Below are 16,262 nucleotides of genomic sequence, written 5' to 3'. Positions count from 1 at the left end.
GTCATATTTTGTAAGATGCATATTTTGCATATTTCGCTATGATGATTTTTATCCCCATCTATATGCTCCTATATCTGGATTGGATTGGTCTTTTCAAATGTCTGGACGCAGGCCACCTTTGCACTCTGAATTTAGTCCATGCTACAGTAATAGTCCTGTATGGTGCGGGGTAAAGGTGCGGGGTAAAGTGGGCTTCATCTTTTACCTCTGCTGAGCTAGGACGAAATTCTATTAAGTGTTGTTTGGATCCATTTTCTCATACTTCAGTTACTCATCTCTCGTATCGTCTGATAATTCATAGCCCGTGATCACAAGGAGATGAAAGCTTCCTCAGGGTGATCATCATGGACATCATGACAAGGAGGTTGAAAAAGATTCTTTTTTAACCTCCTTGATTATGATTATGACCCAAAAAAGTTGTATGTGAAGTGCTAACTGACATTCACCGAGTTTGATAGCCATTAAGCTGTCTTTTAAATTTTTTCAGTCGGAAAATCAAACAATTTCAATCACTTAGATTATGTTATATAAAAAAAAATTATCACTTGAAAATCCCAGCTGTTACAATTTGGTATAATGTTATTAGACAATTTGATGTTTAAAAAATAACTCTTTGGTTCATGAAATTAAACACTCCTTTTATTTAATGATACGATTTTTAAGACTTTATATCCGTACACAAAAATAAAGCACTTACCAACAAGCTTTCGATCAGTCCTCTGATTGTAATGACCCAAGACCTAAGTCGCACTTCCGGAACGGAAGTGTGACTTCAGTAAAGGGTCAAAGGTGCTTGATAGTCGGTACCCATCAGAGCAGAGCCCATCAACCTTCCCTCAACTTACATTCTAGTACTCCTTTTATTTAATACAACATTTTATTTATATGAAGCAGTCAGTAAAACTGGTATGTTTAATTTGTACGAGTATTACAGGTACATGTATTAAACATCATGTCCTTTTCTACAGGTATAATATCTTCCTTTTTTTAGGTAGAAATGGAATGGTATCTTGTCTTGCTGCTGGTGGTGGTCTTCCTTGTGGTGCTGCAGAAATGGTGGACTGGTTGGTTTGGCTACTGTGACAGCCAAGCAGATATGAGGGGCAAAACTGTGATCATCACTGGTGCCAACACGGGCAAGTCTTCATCGACGTGCTAGTATACTGAGTCAATTGTAACGTTACCTTACACTCAAAGCTGCCTCTGAAAAGTATGCAATGGACCAATGCAATATGGTGTGTGGATAGGAGACTACTAAAGTAGACCTTAATGCTCATGTCAATGGGAAAATTATGTAAGGAACCACTATATATATATAAAAAGAGGTCACATTGGCCAGGTAACGTTACAGGAGACCATATAGAAATTGCAAAACAAATAAGATTTGCATGTGACTCAGGAATACATACCTTAGTAAGTCACTATGATAGTATCATTATCAAAAGTGTCTCTACAGTCAGTTTTTCTTTCATCCACAGGCATTGGTAAGGCCACTGCCCTTGAACTTGCTCGCCGCCATGCCCGGGTCATCCTTGCGTGTCGAAGCAAGGTCAAGGCTGAATCAGCCAGGAATGACATCATCAAAGCATCAGGTAACATATATGTACATGTGGTACCAAGGGGTATAGCAGGATTGCAATTCATTATAAGGGTTTGTGGTTTTCAACAAAGGCATCATTATCGATATCGCGGTAGTTGGTATTTCTAGATGAGACTGCACATGTATATAGATAACCTCTCATCATTTTCTGCAGGAAACACTCGTCAATAGTGTAAAGCCACATAAGTTTTGCCCCAAGGAAGGCAACTAGCAATTACCAAAGTTTAAGCTAAGTATCGACTTTTTGGTTGTGTACAAACTTTGTTAACCCGCAGGAAACACTGATGTGATTGTGAAAGAGGTTGACATGAGTAGGCTGGCGTCTGTCAGGACTTTTGCCGAGGAAATCTGCAGAGAAGAACCTCGACTTGACGTACTGATCAACAATGCTGGCATGGCAGGTATACATCACTTGTTTTCTATCAATAGAACATTAGAAATTATATATATATTTTAAAGCTCATCGTTGTGTCTGTTTGTTGCTGATTATTCTGTCTGTTTCTCACTGTCACCAAACCGAATGTACTAAGTGATAATTAAATCAAACTTTGTCACAGACTGTAATTTCGTTGTTTTCATGGAAAGTGCTCCAGAAATTGTGTGCCATGATCTCTGGTTCCAGTTTCTTAGATGAGTGAAATTTGGTAATGCTACAAATAATGCTGTTGTACCCTTATTTATTGTTGAGATGAATAGAATAAAAAACTTATTAAGTAGAAATGCAATCATTGCCTCATTTCTGTTGCATATAGGTCCATCCAAGAAGTGTATGACAGAAGATGGACTGGAACTCACATTTGCCACCAACCATTTCAGTCATTTTCTTCTCACCAACCTTCTACTGGGTAAGGAAATTCTAAACCATAATGTCAATGTGTTACACAGAGTGTTACACACAGAGTTACAAATGGACAAGGACCCTGGTGTTGTATTATCCTTGCTTGTGTAGCTGTGTAGCCCAAGAGCTAAGGAAACTATGATGGGCACTGCCCTCTACACCAGATATCCCAGTATGGTGTGGGGAGGAGTTGAACTTAAAAGTGACACAATCCTTGGTACAGATTTCTGAAGTACAATGTATTTCAAAGGCCACTGTTTCACCATCTCTCACAATGCTTCTGGTGTTTATTACATTATATAAGGCTAAATTAGTATCTTTTTGATGTGACATCATGCCCATCACAATTTCCTTAGCTCTCTGGCCACACAACTGTAGCCACAGTGTCACTAACAGCAGGGGCATGTCTATTTAATAGTATTTATTTGTTGCAAATTGTGTATGTCAGATGAAATGGGCTTGGCCAAAACTTTTCATACTACACTTGTGTGTAAAGAAGCTAGTTTGTTCTTCAGTACTTTACCAACCTGCAGCTAGTGAAACTATTGAAAGTGATGTATAAGAAAAGTCTTCTTCTCACAGATCTTTTGAAGAAATCTTCTCCCAGTCGCATCGTCAATGTTTCGTCCATGGCCCATCGGTGGGGAAAGGTTGACTTTGACAACCTCTGTGCTGAGAAGTGGTACCATGAGGGCAGGGCCTACTTTGACAGCAAGCTGATGAACATCTTGTTCACCAGAGAACTACACAAGAGGCTAGCAGGAACAGGTGTGTATGCATATGAGTACTCTACAGAGGTAAGACTGTGGGGAGACCGACTGGTCTCTTAAATGATCCTTCAGTAGTCTCCAAGGTCTTTCAGTGATCTTCAAGGTCTCCAAGTTGATGAGTCAATGATCTTTCAGGTATCTTGGTAACCAATGATTTTTGGTCCCTCATCATACTATATTAGGTTACCTAAATGACATGAGGACTAAAGACATGAGGCCACTGAACATCTACATGGTGTATGTGTATTAAACTAAAGGGCTGAGGAATACAGTGGGATGATTATACCAGATGATATCCCTCATTATCATATCTTGCTGTGCCAATACTTCTCATTTGCCTCCAGTAGGTCATAATTCAACTTCCGAACTCTGGAGATTTCACGGCCCAACAGTCAGTCATGAATAATATGTCCCATAGATGATATCCCTGTATGTATCGGGTAAGTGTTTAACGTGATATCATGATTTGTAAGTGTGTCCTGACCATGTCTGGTATGTACTTTTAGGGGTAACAGTCAATGTTCTGCATCCTGGTACCGTTCGGTCAGAACTCCTTCGCAGTGCCCACTGGTTTGTGAAAATGGTGTTTGGGTTGATCATGCCACCATTCTTAAAGGTAAGTACTAAAAAAATGATAAAATCATCTGTACTAGGTATATATGATTCTACTTTTTGTATTAAACAGTAACTGCTTGCTTGGTCATTTAGATGTAAAACAATCTCAAGACATTTTGCTGCTAATGTATGTCTCAGTTTGTAAACATCATGTAGAGCAATCACTAGAGGTTTTGCTTTTTATAATGCCTTAGTTTGTAAACATTATTTAGAGTAAGTTAAACAATCACAAGACCTTTTGCTTTTATACCTTTGTATACATTATGTAGACTGGCCCATTAAAACGTGAGGGACTTTGTTCTTTTAATAGTCAACATAACATTATGCTGCCCTTTTTTGGCAATACCTCAGTGGTGGCTTCAATAAGTACCTTTCTGTTAGATTTTTCTGCTTGTTCCCTAGACTCCGTACCAGGGAGCGCAGTGTTCTATTTACTGTGCTGTGTCAGAAGAAATGTCTAGAGTCTCGGGCCAGTATGTCTGTGACTGTCGCATCCAAGACCCTTCCAAACAAGGCATGGACGACGGAACAGCCAAGAAGCTCTGGGATATTAGTGAGAGGCTGACTGGGTTAACTTTGTAAAGGAGGATGGCGACAATTGGGACAATGTGCACGGTCAACAGTTTTATAATGACTGACATGGCAATTAAGGTCATCATTCTGTCTGAGTGTGTAATTATAAAGAAAAATTAAACAAGTCGTGAGAATACGTCTTCCACAATCCCAGATGGCGCAAAACAAACCAAAACGCACAATACCAGGAAGTATTTGGTGAACGGCCAAATCTGCACAACAGAAGACCTAATAAACAACATGAAATGCACTACATTCTTTAACTATACCACAATGTGCAGATACCAACCTATACATTATGATAAAGTGTAATCTTCTACTATGAGAAACCTGAAAAAAAGCTAGTGAAAATAACACTAAATAAGTCACTCAAGTCACTGAAATAAAGGCTGCTTTATTCAATATGATTTATTGCTGTGTTTGGAGTACACATCTCACATAACAGGTTACTCATCCCTCTGAAATGCTCTTCTGCCACTTGCATGGTTCAGTTGCAGAGCCCGGCCGCCACGTGGTGGTCATAGCAAACTGGGAGGAAAGAACCAAGTCTAGTGAGGGCTTTTTACACATTCTATTCAAACAATGATTCAAACAATAACAATTCAAACAATAACAATCATTCCTTCCCACATTGAAAAAAAGAAATCACCACCCACTAAGTATAGATACAAGCGGGTGAGAGAGAACAGAATGTGACATTTACTTACTGAAGTAATTGTAATATAAAGATATATGGTGAATAACTCTGGTTGTATTTTTTTATTTTACATTTGAATGTTTTAATGTATTATCGAGTCCAGGAAGATGCGGTGTGTTCTTTATACATGCCACTAATGTTATCATTGTAATTAATGTTATCTTCAAGCACCTGTAATCGACTAGCTCATTCCCAGACTTTTACGCCTGTTTGTAACATTCAGTTTGTCACACTTTTTAGTTGCTCGACCCATGTATGGTGCCATGCTTCCATATGTAGAAGAAAGCGACCTGTCAAAATATGCAGGTCTAGAAGTGTGCATAACACAGCTGCAAACACAGACATAAAACACTTAAGATGAGGCAGAACCTTACATCTGCTTAGACATTGGTAGCAACACACAGCAACAGACAATAGTAAGTTACGACTGATCTAATAGGAACATGACATACGTTGGCAATGTCCAATGACCTCGTTTGTGTAGGGGTCCACTGTGTCGTCCTCTCTATACCCAGGTGGACAGGTGGCCAAGCACACGTACACCCTTTTCAAATCAAGCAATACAAGTGGGTTGAATCCTGCACCTTAAATGAACAGTCCATACATAACGAAATGGGTCGACGTCCTTACTTAAAACTTCAGACATTTGAAAACCACATCCAAAGGTGTAAAGTGCTGTTTTTGAGATGCAGATGGTTATTTTTTGCAAACTGCAAAATGTTCTACTTTGGTAGTTTAAATCTATCATATAAGCAACTCGTTTAAGTCGTTGTTAAAGTGCATTTTGATTAATAGTGTTCGTTTTCATTAGACCTGTTAAAACGTATTTTGCCTCGCTGGCTAGTACCCACAGTGTGTTGTTATATAAATTATGTTACAACCTGAATAAAGTCAAAAGTTATCTTCGCTTACCCGCCTTGGTGGAAAGCGTAGTACCCTGCCTCACACTGAAGGCAGCCGTACACTCCCTCTAGGCACATGCCCACTTTGCAGTTGGGGCAGGCAGCTGTGTCATCATGGTAGAGCAGCAATATATATGAAGGGATGCATAGATAGGACAACAATTACGTTAAAATGGTCACACCATCATATTATAACCTGATCATGGTCTGACTAACGACCTGGATGCTGCATCGCAGCACAATCGTTTGCGCAAGAAGTTTTAAAGCTCCTTAGTTTGAGCTATATTCAAATTGCTTTTTGGTTTAATACTTTTCATAGATTTCTCGCATTCTACTGTTGATCATTAGCGTTTGTGAGCAACAAAAACTTAACTTGCATAATCATCTCATCATATGTCATGTATGTCGGGCTTCGATACAAATACCAGAATAATATTTCAAAGTTCAGTACACACATATGGTCTCAAAAAACACAATCAGGCACCCATCCATACAGATAAGAACTTGGACAAACCATTTGCTAGAGCCGCAAAGCAAACACCAGCCAGAATTGTGACTAAGACGAGCTTCATGATGTCTACTTCACGCGGCTACAGGCTGCAGATGAGTGAGGGCAGACCGTGGGGGTTCGTTACTTTCACAAAGATATTGAGCAAATATCAAAATCAGATAATGCTTTTTGGTGACAGGCGGCGTTTGTTTTGTTGTTTCTATGTGTGTTCTTATGAAGTAATTTGGTTGTCATCCAGACTACAAGCCAAAATCTGTTCTTATGTGGACCACTGTTCGTTTATAGTAGCCGTGTACGGACATAGTCCATTGATTGAAAATACCTACTGTCCAAATCTACAGAATCTGTCTATTCAAATACTTTTGCATTAAGCAAACTAATCTCACCAAACGGTGAATTTAGATGTGGTATTCTTTTTATTGTAATTGTATACTTTATGCCATCATTAACTTAGAACAGCCTTTTTGCTGACCTGCCAACATATTTGGTAAAGCACATGGGAAAACAGGCAGGTGTAACGGAAGAGTGCCTATGAAGTTTGGACGAACTGTGTGTTTGATTAGTCTCTACCAGACTGAATACGCTGGCTATTATACTTATAGGGAGAATAATTTGCCAGGGGAGTTTTGCTACCTGAGGAATTGGCCGGTCGCGTAGCGGAGGACAAACATGGACTGGCTCCACTAGCGTATTTCCCTATTTTTTTTCAGAATTCTACGATCCCGCCTAAGGCCAGGGTCACATTTCAAAACCGGGACCCCGCCGGGATGTTTTAATAAACGAAAAATTACAATGTATACCTAGAAATATATACAAATCATGCCCATGAATCTCATTTTGACATATTTTGTATTTTGATGCATTTCATATCATCTTTTTGCTCCCGAAAGCTACCCGGCCGGGCCCCGGTTTGGAAATGTGACCTAAGCCTAAGCCTGGTGGAGGCTAGTGTTTGATGTGGCTCATGGGGTAACTCTTAGAAATCAGATAAACTGCTGACAACGGATTTTTCTCTCTATTTTCTTAGTTCTCTTTCGCAGTTCCAGATGTGTCCGATACATCTATTCCGATAGTGTGTTTTTTAGAACGCCTTTCACAGAACTCACAGCTTTTACCACTGAAATGAATGTAGTCCAGGGTGAGAGACATGAAAAAAAAACTCGTGAAATAGCGTACCCTGTACTCGATCATACCCATGATGTACATGTTTTATGCAAAATTTGCCCATCTTAACTAGATAGCTTTAAGGTAGTTTTTAACTTCAGACGAAGTTAATGCTTCACCATACATGCCATAGTGATATGTAATCTAGTTCACCCACTTGTTTACATCGACATCGGTTTAGATCATAGAACAAACTCCAATTGTCGTAATCGAGAAAGAACAATACAATATTGCGACATCTTCAAACCACGTCAAAACCAGTTTTTTAAGCTGGCCGGTGGCCATTATGGGAAACAAAGTTCGGAGACCTCATCTCTCCGTGAAATATTCTGATTATGCAACTAATCTACTACGTATTAAGTACTAGATTTTTATTTTTTTTAATTTACAGTCACAATTGTTCGTCCCTATGGGCCATAGTGCCTTGCAATAAAGAAAGAAGAAATGGTTTTACATCTGCATAATCTACGATTGGTGATGTACACATTTAGATATCGTTCACAGGTCACAATGTTGACAATACGATGCAGTACCAAGGTCACATACTAGGGGGACCAAAATTGACCAAGATGTTGCTTTCCCCAACATATCAAATACCTCCTCTACCCAGATATCAAATACCATGATCATAATCCATCGAGAGGTTGATGCTAACCACAAAAATCCGGAAACACAGACACACACAGACACACTCAAACCTGCATCTCCATTTTTCACGGAGATAAAGATGGTGATGATGAAGGCAGGGTGGCCTGATTGTGGAGACGTCGTCTGACCCAAGTAATGCTACGGCCGTATTTGCATCGGCGTCCGCATTGGGTGTAGCCCCGGCCGGACAGGTGTGAAAGTTGCCCAGCCCAATATTTCCTCCTTGGGGTAGTGCACGTACGTCGAGCAATATGCTTCATTCCTGTTACGGCGGCCAGGTTCCGCCCAGCAACCGAGGAAAGCTGTAACGTTATTCCTTTAAATAGTATACGAAAACATCCATTTGAGTATTATGTTAAACCTATTTCAAACTGGCGTTATCCGTCACACAACAACATAGATTTTAGACGTAAGAAACTGTTCGGAGCTCTTCGAACATGATTTTCATTACCTGTTCTATCTAATAACCTCGGCACTTTTTTAAAAATTTCCTCGCCGAGACTTCTCATCAAGGCTAGACGGAAAGGTCATTGACTTAGAGAAAGGTGAGGCCAATAGGTATCACGTGAACTATGACGTAAGGTTTAAGGGTCGTTGTCTTCGGGAGGGACGTTTGTTTGGGCTCAACCATCGAAGCCCAACCCCAATGGCAATGGGTATATAGTTGTTAACTGCCAGATTCTTCGTGCTATGGTAATCATTATTTTATATATACCACAAGATAGCCGGGTCTTTGCACTGTAAGTGATAGTATAGAGTTTGTGGACGTGTTAATTTGTGTGCATAAGACGTTTTTTGTTACCCGCCAAACAACCTGTTCTTATCAAAGTACCCCCGAACTTTTAAGTAAACAGGAATGTCGATAACGCCCCCACGAAGAGTCACATGAAAACGTAGCATGTTCTCTATGACTATGTGCCCAAAGATGTCGCTTATTCCGACAATCCTAGCCGTCTTGTGCGTGTCCAGCGCTGGGGCCTCGGTCGGGCTAGCGGCGGACGAGCCCGCTCCTCCCGTAGGACACTTCGTGTTGACTAAGAAGCCGCTGGTCGGCAAGCCCGAACCATGTTTGCTTCTGGATATCTCCGCCATGTTCCACGTGGGCTACGCCAAGACGGACAACACCACGGCCACTGTGTCCTTCGCCCTCTCGAACAACAGCATGGTCAGCGGAGACTGTTCTCATCTCACCGACGAAAGACACGCGCAACTAAACCTCGGCTTCGGGAGTGAGTACGGTCTCGGCTTGGATGGAACCTTTGGACTAGAGCTTACATTTGAGCGAAACGGGATCTTCACCCACTTTTACCTGTCTGATGCCACCATGTATTACAAACTAGTGCCGGACATGTTTCCCGACGCAAAAGACGCAAACACTACGTCGTCGGGGTCGTCAAAAGAACAGTTCTTCTACACGTCATCCAACGCCTTTGCTCCGCATTCCTACAGTTGTGACAAACCACAAACCATGGAGTTCACCTTTAGTAAATCAAGCATGCCAAAGTCTACCCTGACCATCCACTCTATCCATGTCCAGCCCTTCTATGTTCCCCACGATGGGAAGTTCTCTCCTGCTGAGACGTGCCCGGACCTCATCACGACTACGCCCGGCCCCTATACCACCCCGTCTCCTCTCATACCAGTCGGACATTTCTCTCTCAATGACACCAAGGGAAACCCGTGTTTTCTACTGTCTGTGGGTATGGAGTTTCGTGTCGAGTATGAGGGGAAAGACAACACCACGTACAACGCCACCTACGTTCTTCCACGAAACAGCACCGTCGGGGGAGCTTGTGGGGACTCCAAGGCAACTATCGCGCTCTCCTTCTTCAAAGGCTTCAACTTCACCGTAACCTTCAAGACACCAGATACCAGCATCTTCGAACTAGTCCGTGCTTCAGTCGGGTACGTACGAGACCCAAAGCTCTTCCCGGACGCCAAATCTCCCGGGACAGCGGTGAATGAAGAACAGACAGATGGCCCGTCTCTGTTTGTAACCGAAGTCGGCAAGTCGTACTTGTGTAAATCTCTCCAATTCTTCGACGTTGGCAGCACGGTCCATCTGATGGTCTCCGACCTGCAGGTTCAGCCTTTCGCGGTCAATAGCACGAACTTCAGCGAGGCTTCCGAGTGCGCGCAAGACTTTCCATCGACGATGATGCCCATTCAAAATGCCACAACCATTCTTCCACTTAACACTACTGCGGCCACCATGGCACCTATTGGCAACGTGACCACAGTACTTCCTTCCAACATTACCGCTACTCTCGTTCCCATTCTTAACGGGACCACCGTAAACCCATCTAACGTGACCGTGGTCCCGATCGAGAACGCTACGACCATAATGACCACTCCCAAGCCCACCACACCTCCTAAAGAACCACCACAAGGTCACTTTGAGGTCAAGGACAAAAATGGCAACGCCTGTCTCCTGGCCAACATGAGCCTGCAGTTCAGTATCAATTACACAAAGACTGACAAGAAAAAGCACACCGGTGTGTTTGACTTACCCAAAACTGCCAAGGCCACCGGTTTCTGTGGTTCGGACAACTCCAGCTTGACCTTGACGTTTCACGATGACAACTTCAACGTGACGTTTGACTTCGTCAAAGACAAAAAAGTAAAAGGCAACGGCGTCAGTCGCTTCAACGTGTCTACCATCGAGATATCATATACGGAGATTCCGTCCATCTTCCACGGGACTAATAGCCCAGACGCCCGCAGACATGTTACAAACAGCACGATGGACATCTTCTCCGCAGACGCAGACAAGTCCTACAAGTGTAACGCAGACGTGGACATCACCGTTACTAAGGACGTTTCCATCCTCGCCAGTCATGTCCAGCTCCAGCCGTTTGGAGTCGAGAAGTCGGGCAAGTTTTCGTCGGCTGAAGAATGCTCGGAGGACTCAGGCAGCAACACTGTGCCTGTTATCATCGGTGTTGTTGTTGGCGTAGTCGTCGTTGTTGTGTTTGTCGCGTACATTGTCGTCAGCAAACGGAAGGCGAGTACCGCAAAGTTCACAACCCTCAATTAAGCTTTGCGACTGGTCCGTCTTGACCACGACTGGTCGTTATAATTGTTGCTGTTGCTGTTTTCTCAGTTGAGTGTTGCTTGTATCGCATACAACGTTTGCTATAAGAAAAGTTCCGAGCCTCTTTTTTTTACCTTAACAGCAATTTAATTCTTAGAAGTAAGCAACGTTTGAACGTTAGGACACTACTTAAATGCTCTACTATAGTATTTTTTACTTCGTCCCAACAACCCGAATAGTTCGAGAGATAGAAATGACTTTGTAGGGATGCTGCTCTACTGATGTTGATGATAAGTAGAATATGTCAGATCTAGCTATATATAGATATAATTTCTCTCAAATTTTCCTTCCTATTCAATTGAATGCCTAATACAATGTTATTGATGTTTATATAAAGCAAATATCAAATTTTACTGCACTGCTTTCGTAGATGGTCGATGCATGTCTTCTGTGCATGTAGGTCGAAAGTACATTTAAATACTGCAATGTAAGGAAGATAATAGAGATAGTCGGATTGTGTAAGATAACGTTTTGATGTAACCCATGTCATCTGCTCCCAACCTAGCTGGGCTCAAACTTAGAAATGTGCAGGTTTTGCAATTGTATACAAAATGATGGGGTTTACTCTGCTATCAGCTGTACTGTACAAAGTGGAAGCAATAGGCTTTGATTAAAAAAGCGAACAATAAAATCTGCAATGTGTGTCTGACACGAGATGTTACTTTCTTCAATCTTGGTACCTTTTTCAATGTTTTCTCAGATACACGTAGTCTTCTCCTTAAGGGTAGCTAGTTTTGTAAGCCTTCTTTAGGCGCAACACGCCAGTCTTGTACAGTAGGTAAAACCTGCGTAAGACCGGATTGATAGGTTTGATCCAGCTCATACCGGGATGGACCCTGTGTGGCTCTGCTCAAACACTTGACCTTCGGCTGTACGCCCTGTCCGAGAGGACGTCCCTAACTGAATCTAGATACTTATTTTCACCTCAGTCACGAGAGAAAATATGTGTATTAACCAAGGGCACAACGTTGGGCCTGTAAGGGAGTCTCGTCTGAACAGCTAAACGATAAGGTCATGTCTTATTCTCCTACGTGAGGTCAATTTCAGAAAATGTCAACATCCTTTGTTTACTTAACGCCAGGCAACCCTACGATGGTAGGTAAATCTACAAAGGTGCACGCCAGACAAACATGTTTTTGCTAGAAGATCTGCTCAAAGTTCATGGTCCATCCAGTAGGCATACATAACCTCGACCCCGGGCCTCCTCTCTGTGTAAGTGTAGATCCACGCGCACAGTTCAATGCGACCTACACATGTACAGTACTGGGCTATAGTACAGTACCTATGACCAAAATGTCCTGGTTGAAAACAACTGTGCTTTTCCTGTGTGTCTTTTGCATGGGGGCTACGTCCAACCGACAAAACGTCTGTTCGCCACCATCTCAAGGCCACTTTGCAGTGAGAGACCACACTGGGGGTCACATCTGTCTGCTTGCCGACATGGGCTTGCAGTTCAGAATCCTGTACGCAAAAAATGACGGGAAAGACGGCACCAGCGTCTTCGATCTACCACAAACTGCCAACGCCACAGGGTTCTGTGGTTCGGACAGCTCCAGTCTGACCTTGACGTTCCATGATGACGCCTTTAATGTAACATTCGACTTCGTTAAATCAGCAAGAAGGACCGGCGCCAGTCGCTTCCACGTGTCCGCCATAGAAATCTCGTACACCGAGCTGTCGTCCTTCTTTCCCGGGACTAAGAGCCCAGACGGCCGCAGACAGGTTAAAAACAACACGATGGACATCTTCTCTGCAGACGCCGACAAGTCCTACATGTGCAACACCGATATGAACATCACCGTTACCAAGGACGTGTCCATCCTCGTTCGTAAAGTTCAGCTCCAGCCGTTCGGGGTTAAGTCGGGACAGTTCTCGTGGGCTCAAGTGTGCTCTCAGGACTCGGGTGACAAGGGCGGCGTTAACATAGCAGCAATTGTGATCGGTGTTATTGCTGGCGTGGCGCTGCTTGCTGGAGTTTTCGCTTACGTGATTATGAGCGAAAAAAAGCGTCAAGACTATCGAAGCCTCAATAGTGATTAAGATATAGTCACTGGTGTTAGTGTACTATGAAAGATTTAGTGACATGTAGAAACAACCCAAACTGTTCCCGAATGGTTCCTATTTTCACCAGCACAAAATTTGTTACCAACGCATCGTACTAGAGGGCGCTTTTCCGTGAATGGAAAATATTTCAGACATTGTCTGTAGCATGCTGAGTGTATGAAACTGTAGCTTTATCTAGTAAGCTTCACTTCTTGTTACAGATATAATTGAAACATTGGTAGATATTCTAAGATCGTTTGTCAACACCACCGCTTCGCCAGTGTTTCGCCAGTCAATATATGGTTATAGCCAATCAGCAAATGAAAATCTCTGCTGTCCGGTAGATGATGACCCTAATGGTAGTCGTCTACATTTTTGTGTGTGACATGAACAGGTAGGAGGCGTGTGCTCTAAGTCTAGATAAGCCATCTATTTCCGTGGAGTTATCGAAACCGAAGCTCGAGTTAACTGATTGACGAAGGGTTTTTGACTTGCTAGTTTATCATATTTTCTTCTAAAAACCATCGTCTAAATGCCCTTTTGTAAGAGAAAAAAATTATGTTGCAAGTTGGTAAAATGTGATACCAAATGCCGATTTGAACTTTGACATAGCCATGCCTATGACAACTTTAGGTATGTAAATTATAGTCTGAATTGACAGAAATACTTGCTCTTGTGGCGTTTTAATCTACTTAAATCTTGCAGGTAGCTGGATTCATGTCAGTCATATCCGACATCTGTCAATCTTTCCCTGCACGTAGCCCTGCCTGGACGCCCGACCAACCCGCTGACAATGATTGGTCAAAGTCCAAACTTATTGTTCTGTCGACGAAAAAAACATGGCGACTCGTTTTGGGATCTTCAGAAATTTTCCACAATTTCTCGTGGAATGTATATGCCTTCCCTTAACCACACAGCAAGCGCAATTGCAAGTTGGACCATAATACTAACACTGCAAGCGAGATATATTCTATCGTTGTGAGAGCCATTCATGAAGGCTCTGCATTATGATTTGAAATATCATTGCAGGTTATCAGTAAGCGCGCATGTGTTAAAGTCCAGAGTTTAAGGGGAGAAAGTGGGTTAGGCAGAGTGGGCACTGATTGTGTTCTGTTCCTCACGCTACAGTGCCTCGTGCGTGTATTCGACACAATTATGTCAACACGTTTCGTCCTACATTTGACGTAAATGAAGATATTAGTTCCGTAGCTAGGGGGAAAATGGCCAAATTCTACCCTGAAAGTTGGGGTAACTAACACGCTTAACTAACTTGGTTTCATCTGAGACATATTTTTAGGACTAGGAGAGTTTTTAGATTGGGAAAGGCACCGAAAAAGATCAAACGAAACGAGGACGGCCATTGCGTGGTGCTCGTCACACCTCTGTCCTCGTGACTGCGCCATAACACGCGTGGTCACGTCAACGGGTTTCGTCCTGCTCGTAAGTTCATAGTTCAATTGATCCTAGGGAAAAATCCGTGCTCTTCGGGCACATATTTCCAATTCAACAACTGTGGAAACAACCGCGGAAACGAATAAGGTGCAACTTCAGTTATGACATGGTACTCCTAAAGGCAGGTAGTAATTTTACATTGAGAACAATGAAAGAAAGAAAGTCAAATTTTCCCCCGACTTATTCCGATATCATTGATCTGTCCCCGTATCAGAGTCAAGTAAACAGCCAACCTTAATGACCTAGAAAAGCCTTATTGCCCCTTCTTGCCAACTTCGCAGCACCACATTCTGGTCATGAGAAGATGATGACAGTGTTCCATAACGTTAACGCAGTGGTCCTGCTGGCCCTAACAGTCGGGGTGCAGGTCAACAGTATTCCCCCGCCACCTCAGGGACACTTTGTGCTGAAGGATGTCTACAATGACAAATGTTTACTTCTGGATATCACCGCCATGTTTTATGTGGGTTACACGAAGACCGACAACACCACGGCCACTGCGTCCTTCCCTCTCCCGGCAGACAGCAGCGCCAGCGGACACTGCTCACATGTGGATAACGACTATCACGCTCACGTAGATCTGAGATTCAACACGGATAACGCCAACGACGCAGATGCTGTTTATGGGTTAAACTTCGCGTTTGTCCGAACCAGAGACGTGTTTTGGCTGACCAATGCCTCCATGTACTACACCTTACACCCGGACATGTTTCCAGAGGCGAAGAACGCGAATGAGAAGATATCGTCAGTTCTGTCTGGTCTGCAAACCTTTCTGACGTCTTCAAGTTTTTACTTTCCTCATTCGTACACGTGCGACAGAGAGCAGGTGTTTACATTTGCCGACCCTGACCGACCAGTCTCTACCCTGGCAATTCACACTATCCAAGTTCAACCATTCCACGTCCCGGCTAGTGGGAACTTCTCCGAAGCAACTTCGTGTAGCGACTCCATAACAACGCCCTCTCCTCCCAAAACTACCAAGCCACATCCCGTCACAATTCCAGGTAAGATCACCACAATCCCACCCACAGAAATTCCTATTATCAACGGAACTACGATCCCACCTACAGCAATACCTATCGGCAACGGGACTACCATCCCACCTACAGAAATACCTCTTCTCAACGGGACTACCATACCACCAACAGAACTTCCCATTGGCAATGGGACTACCATCCCACCTACAGCAATCCCTATTCTCAACGGGACTACCATATCACCTACAGAACTTCCCATTGGCAACGGGACTACCATTCCACCTACAGAAATACCTATTGTCAACGGGACTACCATCCCACCTACAGAAATACCTATTCTCAACGGGACTACCATCCCACCTACAGCAATACCTATTG

At 42.9% G+C, this 16,262-nt stretch overlaps 3 protein-coding genes across 6 annotated transcripts; all 3 read left to right on the top strand.

The window, feature by feature from the left end:
* The first annotated feature begins 143 nt into the window (after nucleotides 1-143).
* On the top strand, nucleotides 144-4,803 carry LOC118411344 (retinol dehydrogenase 14-like). 4 transcript variants are annotated; one of them, XM_035813567.1, is made up of 8 exons: nucleotides 144-364; nucleotides 992-1,136; nucleotides 1,479-1,592; nucleotides 1,876-2,001; nucleotides 2,353-2,445; nucleotides 3,021-3,206; nucleotides 3,715-3,824; nucleotides 4,226-4,803. In XM_035813567.1, the coding sequence occupies exons 2-8, from the start codon at nucleotides 998-1,000 to the stop codon at nucleotides 4,403-4,405; spliced, it is 948 nt and encodes a 315-aa protein (XP_035669460.1). In that variant the 5' UTR covers nucleotides 144-364; nucleotides 992-997; the 3' UTR covers nucleotides 4,406-4,803. The 4 variants fall into 4 exon arrangements, with proteins under 4 accessions (XP_035669460.1, XP_035669461.1, XP_035669462.1 ...); XM_035813568.1 differs by having other exon boundaries at nucleotides 969-1,136; XM_035813569.1 differs by having other exon boundaries at nucleotides 145-335.
* A 3,267-nt stretch (nucleotides 4,804-8,070) lies between these two features.
* Nucleotides 8,071-12,061, top strand: LOC118411341 (lysosome-associated membrane glycoprotein 1-like). Its single transcript, XM_035813565.1, has one exon. It carries the CDS (start codon nucleotides 9,217-9,219, stop codon nucleotides 11,353-11,355), a length of 2,139 nt encoding a protein of 712 aa, XP_035669458.1. The 5' UTR covers nucleotides 8,071-9,216; the 3' UTR covers nucleotides 11,356-12,061.
* A 159-nt stretch (nucleotides 12,062-12,220) lies between these two features.
* LOC118411342 (lysosome-associated membrane glycoprotein 1-like) lies at nucleotides 12,221-14,065 on the top strand. The gene has a single exon (XM_035813566.1). The coding sequence runs from the start codon at nucleotides 12,574-12,576 to the stop codon at nucleotides 13,450-13,452; it is 879 nt and encodes a 292-aa protein (XP_035669459.1). The 5' UTR covers nucleotides 12,221-12,573; the 3' UTR covers nucleotides 13,453-14,065.
* Nucleotides 14,066-16,262: the final 2,197 nt, after the last annotated feature.

The sequence above is a fragment of the Branchiostoma floridae genome, chromosome 3 (assembly GCF_000003815.2).
Source record: "Branchiostoma floridae strain S238N-H82 chromosome 3, Bfl_VNyyK, whole genome shotgun sequence".
Taxonomy (NCBI): domain Eukaryota; kingdom Metazoa; phylum Chordata; class Leptocardii; order Amphioxiformes; family Branchiostomatidae; genus Branchiostoma; species Branchiostoma floridae.
Note: the sequence above shows the minus strand (reverse complement) of the source record. Positions and strands in the feature narration are given on the sequence as shown.

Coding starts and splice junctions, on each gene's coding strand:
- LOC118411342 (XM_035813566.1), top strand. CDS start 12,574: ATGGTCCATCCAGTAGGCATACATAACCTCGACCCCGGGCCTCCTCTC.
- LOC118411344 (XM_035813567.1), top strand. CDS start 998: ATGGAATGGTATCTTGTCTTGCTGCTGGTGGTGGTCTTCCTTGTGGTG. Junction 2,002..2,352: donor CAACAATGCTGGCATGGCAG/GTATACATCACT, acceptor TGTTGCATATAG/GTCCATCCAAGAAGTGTATG. Junction 2,446..3,020: donor TCTCACCAACCTTCTACTGG/GTAAGGAAATTC, acceptor TTCTTCTCACAG/ATCTTTTGAAGAAATCTTCT.
- LOC118411341 (XM_035813565.1), top strand. CDS start 9,217: ATGTTCTCTATGACTATGTGCCCAAAGATGTCGCTTATTCCGACAATC.